Below are 6964 nucleotides of genomic sequence, written 5' to 3'. Positions count from 1 at the left end.
CTTCAGAGGCACAGTTGTGAAAATGCACACCCACTGAGAGCTGTGAATAAAGCACTGCAGAGGTGTCAGGGACACCAGGAAATCATTAAAGAAGCTCTCCATGTAACGCTGTTCAAAAAATGCATACATCACAATGACTAATGAATGTAACATATGGATACAATTCAGTAATATGGTTATAACAATCGTAGCTGGTGTAAGTATAACACAGAATTAAACATGTCTGACAATCCTGATAACTGGATCCCTTTAGAATCAGCCTATCAGCTGTCATACCAAGGATATACCAACACTGATGACAGTACTGTACTGATTAACAACCCAGAGGAAAGAAAAATCAAAAAAGATATTTACAGTTTCTCACAGACAATAACAAGATCAAATGGAAAAACAAAGGGGACTATAGACTGCCAGATGAACTAAACTCTACTCTCTCCTCTCTCTTTCTTTTCATTACAGAGCAACCTATGAAAAATAAAGTCTATGTCTGAATTAATATTATTTAAATAAATAAATAAACATAAACAAATAAATAATATCAGGTTTCAGCAAAACATCATTTTGGGAGGGTAAATAAGTATATGTTTGTATATCCTTCAAGCTTATACTTTACAGCTGACAATTTACAGCCTGTTTGTGAAGAGATTGCTAGAAGGGAACAGCCAGTTTACCAATATTATATTCAGAATTTCCACTTGACATTAGGTTTTACAGGAGTTACATTCTGGCGTATTTAAACTTTTTTTTTTCCATTTTCCAATGCACCTAAAATAAGCAACTATGAAGCCAAAGAACATTTTATTCAAATTTTCCATTCCACTTTAAATTATGAGGCTAACATTGGACATACACCAGGTTCTTGTTGAATGTTCCATTCCACCTTTAATGCTTAGAGATAATAGCAAAACCCCCGTGAAGTGTTTTTAATATGCTAAAAGATTTGTACACAAAACATGTCACAACAGACAAATTCAACCAGTCAGGTTTCCTGTCACCATGGAGGCGAGTTAAGGAGGAGATAAGCAGGTTGGCGGGGACAAACCTTTTTTTTTTTTTTTCTGTAGACCTGCAGAATGTAAGTCATTTTTACAGCACAGATTCTGCAGAATAATGACAGATTCTTTCTCTATTATCCCATCACAGCCATTTTATAGAAGTGAAGCATTAGAACAACTTTGAATTTTGCTATAAGATATTTCAGGATTTTATTCTAGGATTAATTACTAAATGCCATTGTGATGAACAGATATTTTAGGTTGCAGGGGATTAATTAAATTTAAGGGACGATTTCCCAAACAAGGATTAAGCTTAAAGGACTATATCCTCCTTTCAATGGTAAAATCACAGTTTAAAATGCTGTGTAGTCCAGGACTAGGCTTATTTGTCTGGGAAAACATCCTAAAATATACAAATATTTACTTATTCTCTCTCTCTCTCTCTCTCTCTCTCTCTCTCTCTCTCTCTCTCTCTCTCTCTTTCTCTCTCACTCTCAAAGAGAAACTGTAAGCCAGACGGGACTTGTATGTTGAAAGTCATTATACGCCATCTTGGTGTGATGTTATTAGCTCGCTTCACAGGGGTTTGAAGATGGCAAGCAATGACAACGCTGCGGCTCCAACAACAACAACTGAGTCTGTTACACAGGAGCAGCGCGTAGGTTACGATAAAAAATGTATTTTCTGTAGGATAGTGAACAGGGAGGTGGACACGGAGCTGCTGCACAGTGTAAGTTCAGTCTGTGTTTCAGGGTGGTAGCAGGGGTCTGGGGTTTAACTGCAGGTGAGCAGGACCCAATAGCTCTCAGGACCAGAGTGCGTTTACTTGCACCTTGCAAGCTTTTGTTAATGTGTTGAGCCAAAATAAATAAATAATATATATATATATATATGTTTTATTTTTGTAGAATTACACAGTGTTTCTGTAAACACTAAACAACTGCTCATACAATATTTCTTCTAATGTTTAGAGTAACAGCTTCTGTTCCACAGCTTTAGATTTTTGCTGGATTATACAATTCTAAGCCTATGCTTAATATTTCACTTTGTTAGAAGTCATTTTGTTCTTTTCTTTTTTTTCTTTTCAGGATGAAGAGATATCTTGTTTTAGAGATATAAGACCTGGAGCCCCTCATCACTACCTTGTTGTGCCAACAAAACATGTAGGGAATTGTAAATCGCTCCGCAAAGAACATATTCCACTAGGTAAAAGCACAATTCTGGCTGAATCTTTAAAGACCTTGTCAAGCAGTGCATATTCTGGATTTTTACTGTTGCATGACTCCGAAGGTATTAAGGACATGAAGGCAGAATAATGAGCTTTCATATGTGTATCTCTCTTAACTGATTTTCCTAGTGGAGAAATTGGTGGAAACTGGAAAAGAGATTCTTCAGAAGAACAACGTCACAGATTTTAGTGATGTCAGGTGATATAATAAATCTGTGCCCAAGTGTGTTTTAACTTTACAGATTTTTATCCTCTTGTAATGTAAGCTGGATTTATTTATATTGAGTCTTTGTGTGTTAGGTTTGGTTTCCACTGGCCTCCATTCCACAGTGTTGTACATCTTCATCTTCATGTGCTGGCACCAGCCAGTCAAATGGGCTTCATGTCTCGCTTGATCTTTCGTCCAGACTCCTATTGGTTTATCACGGTGAGCGTTTTATCATTCTCTGTATTCTGGCTGAAGCTTGGTAAGACCATCTATAGATGTCATCTACTAAGATTAATATTTTTTCCACTTCCAATTATCTTGTCCAAGTCACTAAATTGCTGAGATAACGTAGCTCAACAGTGTGTGCTTTTGTCTGGAGTTGGACAAGCACAATTATTTTAAATTGAGTTGTAGCAGGGAAAGAATACCTCTATTGTTTACAGCTGCTGTAGCAGAATGCTGGGGTTACAGTTAAATCTGTGAAAGGGCCCTTCATCTGATTTAGTTTACTCCTTAAGTAAACTTTGTAAGAAAGCCTTAATACACCAATTTGAATTAATACATGGATTCACAGCATAGTGTTTTGTTGGTTGGTAAACTATTCCCAGTGGAGGTCTGTGTTTTGCCAGGGTTTCTGTTGATGGGTTAATTAATAAGGGTGTTTGTAATCCTTTAATGAAATAATATGAACATGGATAATTGTAAGAGTTTGCTGTCCAAAACCTGTTTTGACTTCACTGCTACGTTACTATTCATGACAACAAAGAATCGTGTGTGGGTTGTCATAATTAAAGACTACACAATCGTTGAGGCCAAATTTCACACAAGGTGAAAACTTCATGGTCTGTTCTTTAAAGACATATTCAGTAGGATGTTAATTACATAGAAGAGAGAAGAATGAAGATGTATGACTTGTTTTTAATTCTTTTATTGCAGGCAGACCATTTACTCCAAAGACTGAACTCAATGGAATAACTGGATTGAGAAAAAGATTACATTACACTGATATTGGGAATGTAAGTTGAAGTACTGTGTGGACACGAGGTGATGCTCAAGTGCCTCAGTGTTTTAATGATGATCTAGGCATTATTATTTGCTTGTGATCCAGCCAGATGAACTGAGTGAAGTAGCTGCTACATGTGAATCCTTTTAAAGTGCTTAACTAGTCATTAGTAACTTTTGACCATTAAACTGGCTGTTTTTATCTTTGAGTGAATGAATTTCCTTTACTGATTGATGTATAATTCACTGGAATCCTGCCTGATAAATATAGACACTGGTTCTTACAAAGTTGTAGAAATATACTGTTTTTATGTATGTGTTTGTCAAGTTCTCATATTCCTAAATAACTGCATGACACACACTAACCTCAACACAACCCGAATGTAATGATTTCATGATGTAAAATATTGTCACTGTCCAAAGAAAACAATTATCTCCAGAATAGAGTAGGAGAAGAAATACCTTCTTAAATTTCAGGAGAAGTCAATGTAACTTTTTTTATTCCTCCCCCAAGTAGTTTTGGAATATTTCTATTGGTCTGTTCCTCATGACATTTTTACACAATGTGATGTAGTACACTAAAAAATCATCAAAAAATTGGGTACATGTTTTTCTTTGGACAGCGACTGTGTGCTACACATTTCAGTGAAAATCTGTCAAATTAATCATTACCACATTCTGATGAGCATTAAAACAAAAAGAGAAAATAGGTGATATTTGCCCTTTGGAATATATCCTCATGTCGAGCCTGAATACATTACAATTCTTACAAATGACATTTAAGAGAGATGTTATTTATTTTACTGCATAAATTTGCCTCATTTGTGAATAAACTTAATAATAAATACACTTGTATAGAGCATTTCATAATATATACAAAATCTATAAAATAAATATCATGACCAAAAATAGCATCCCAAATGTTATTGTGCTTGCTTTTATATGATGTAAATCATATATTCTAACATCAGCATTGTATACAGATACTGAATTGAGTGCGCCAGCGCTAATGATTACATTTTATTGAATGCCTCTGCTCAGTTTTGCTTTAATTATACTGATTAATTTATATAAAACTGACTTTTAAGCTTAGTTTTTTTTTTTCCTTTTTCCAATCATAACCTTGTCACATTTGTTTCCTTCATGTCTGATGGTGTCTGCTTAATCTTTTGTGTTTAAATATCTGCGATGTGGTTTCAGGGTAAACTCTTCTTAGTCACTGGAATTGCTGCTAGATTTTTTATATGAAGAAACTTAGCTTTGAAAGCTTTAAAATTAGAATTTTTTAACAATTCTGTTATAGATGAAAATATTATTAATGGCATTTGAATTTTATCTTTGGATTGTATACGTGTTCCAAATATGACTAAGGCCAAGTTGCCTGGTGAAACTAATGTTTTCAAATTTAAAGGTATGGATCAAAGGCAAAAGTCATCAAAACAAGTCAATAAAGCAGTTTGCATTTCCTTGCAATTCCTGTTTGAACAGAGGAATCACAGAAGTTTGCCATACTCTGGTTCTTTAGGACTAGACACGAAGGCCTCTGCTCTAAGCACTAGAGTTGGCAGAATGTTAATTTTCACAGCCTATTCTCATGCACCCATACAGAGTATATTAGTATTTGCCTACAGTTACTGAACCAGCGAGATTAGCACCTGGTCATCTCTTCCTTGCCACAGCATCTCCCCTTCAAAATGAACCAGCCCCTGTCTCCGGGCTCGCAGTAGCACCCCCACAACTTTGTTAGAGACGCTCACATAATATTCAAACAGCACTCCGAAGCGCACAACTGGCTTGCCATCCTCTTGCCTCACACCAATCTCTCGGATGATTTTACACAGTTCTTGCACCTCCTTGCTGACATGTGAGTGAGCATCTTGCCCTCTCTGCTGTGTTTTTGAGCCTTCCACAGGCCTCCCATAACCATCCTGACCCAGCTGTAGCTGCACAACCGGTGCCTTTTCATTGCTGAAGGGATTGTGTTTCTGATACTCCTGATGATCACTGGACCATTTCATCCAGCTCTGTGTTAATCCTTTAACAGAAACCTCACCAGTGTCTGATTTGCCTTCACTTGGCTCTGGTGCTCCATTGGTCTCCATGGTTTATTTCACAGTGTATACAGCCTCTACCCTGAAAAAAAGACACAATGAAGTAGTTAGTGCTTCTGTAGCTGTGGTGGGGTATGGGACAGCAGGTAACATGTAATATGTAGATGTTTAATGATAAAGCCAATTTTCTGTTAAATTTACCAATGATAATATATTAACCTAGTTATGATTTCCCTTTGCCTATTCAGAATATTCAGGACAATTCCAAAAAGTTTCCACATTCAGTCATTAAAATATGCTGTAAGCCTGCTGATCCAGAGAAAATAAAGTCGATTCCTCTTAAGCAAACTCAAACTAATACTTACATATTGGTCACCTGATGCCCACGATACTGTTTTACAGTAGATTTAAGGCTTTGACATAAACTTATTTTTAAATTCATCTTCTGGTCATATATTAAACTATGAAAAACTATTCACTGTTCATCAATATGACATTACTGACAATAACAGATAAAACTTATTGCCTTTAAAGCAACACTTGGTAATATTTTTACCTTAACAATTACTTCAAAATCATTGTGATACTTCTGTAACATGTAACGGGGAGAGTAGATCCTCCGTCTTTGCTACGTGACCCATAGAATTTGCCCATTTGAAAATTGGAGGGTGTCTTTCTCAAAGTTGTCACTTTGATAGCATAGTGGTAGCCAAATAACAGAGATATATGGAGCCAAGTTCTATCAACTGAAGGGGAGCTCAGTAATTTGCATGCAACAATATATTTTATTAGTTTTTACGTCTATGTTAAATTTACAAGATCATACGTCATAATTGAGTTATATGCAAATGAGCACTGAATTTAGCACCGAGCCGCGGAAAAGGGAGCTACAGTGACGCTTTAAATAATTTAAAACTAAGCACAACAGAGGGCAAAGTAGTATAAACAGCACTTGTCTTTGTTCTTAAATAAAGAAAACGGCTCAGTTTGTGCTTTGGAGACCACCAGTGCATTTTTTACCCATTTATGGGCAATAAATTATAACACAGCGTTTCCCAACAGAAGACATCCATTAAATAAAAATATTACTTAGTTTTATGCCTAGAAAACCTAGGGATGGGTAAAGCACAATAGTACTGAATAAACGAATAAAAAGAAAAGAAAAGAAGGACAGGTGTAAAGATGGAAATAGTGAAGTGGAAACTTCGAGAAAGCTTTATATTGTATATGTCACAGCGCCTAAAACCTGTAAAGTCATAACTCTTCACTCACCCTCTCCCTTCACTCCAGAGTCGAGCCTCATATGTACTGACAAATGAAAACATGGGGTGCGTCCAAAAATACAGTCTACTGTAGCCTACTACTCTAATGAGTGCACTTGTTTCTAGGTGTGAAGAACTAATTCTACCGCCCTCATTAGTGTAAAAAGTGTAGTTTTGGACACAGCCTCGGTGCTGAGCCGCTGATACACGCTACACCC

At 36.3% G+C, this 6964-nt stretch overlaps 2 protein-coding genes across 2 annotated transcripts; one reads left to right on the top strand and one right to left on the bottom strand.

Annotated features, from left to right (window-relative positions):
• The first annotated feature begins 1041 nt into the window (after positions 1 to 1041).
• On the top strand, positions 1042 to 4206 carry hint3 (histidine triad nucleotide binding protein 3). The gene is made up of 6 exons (XM_066683437.1): positions 1042 to 1075; positions 1496 to 1725; positions 2084 to 2201; positions 2353 to 2422; positions 2524 to 2650; positions 3368 to 4206. The coding sequence occupies exons 2-6, from the start codon at positions 1588 to 1590 to the stop codon at positions 3404 to 3406; spliced, it is 492 nt and encodes a 163-aa protein (XP_066539534.1). The 5' UTR covers positions 1042 to 1075; positions 1496 to 1587; the 3' UTR covers positions 3407 to 4206.
• Positions 4207 to 4264: 58 nt separating this feature from the next.
• On the bottom strand, positions 4265 to 6858 carry si:dkey-29b11.3 (actin-binding Rho-activating protein-like). The gene is made up of 2 exons (XM_066683438.1): positions 6757 to 6858; positions 4265 to 5566 (listed from the first exon to the last, which is right to left on the bottom strand). Exon 2 carries the CDS (start codon positions 5533 to 5535, stop codon positions 5065 to 5067), a length of 471 nt encoding a protein of 156 aa, XP_066539535.1. The 5' UTR covers positions 5536 to 5566; positions 6757 to 6858; the 3' UTR covers positions 4265 to 5064.
• Positions 6859 to 6964: the final 106 nt, after the last annotated feature.

This window comes from Hoplias malabaricus, chromosome 10, assembly GCF_029633855.1.
Source record: "Hoplias malabaricus isolate fHopMal1 chromosome 10, fHopMal1.hap1, whole genome shotgun sequence".
NCBI classification, from domain to species: domain Eukaryota; kingdom Metazoa; phylum Chordata; class Actinopteri; order Characiformes; family Erythrinidae; genus Hoplias; species Hoplias malabaricus.
This window is presented reverse-complemented; position numbering and strand designations above follow the sequence as displayed.

What these genes read in the sequence shown, in the direction of transcription:
- hint3 (XM_066683437.1), top strand. Translation starts at nt 1,588, where the DNA reads ATGGCAAGCAATGACAACGCTGCGGCTCCAACAACAACAACTGAGTCT. An exon ending in ACACGGAGCTGCTGCACAGT is followed by an intron (nt 1,726 to 2,083) that starts GTAAGTTCAGTC and finishes TTTTCTTTTCAG; the next exon opens with GATGAAGAGATATCTTGTTT. An exon ending in CAAAGAACATATTCCACTAG is followed by an intron (nt 2,202 to 2,352) that starts GTAAAAGCACAA and finishes TGATTTTCCTAG; the next exon opens with TGGAGAAATTGGTGGAAACT.
- si:dkey-29b11.3 (XM_066683438.1), bottom strand. Translation starts at nt 5,535, where the DNA reads ATGGAGACCAATGGAGCACCAGAGCCAAGTGAAGGCAAATCAGACACT.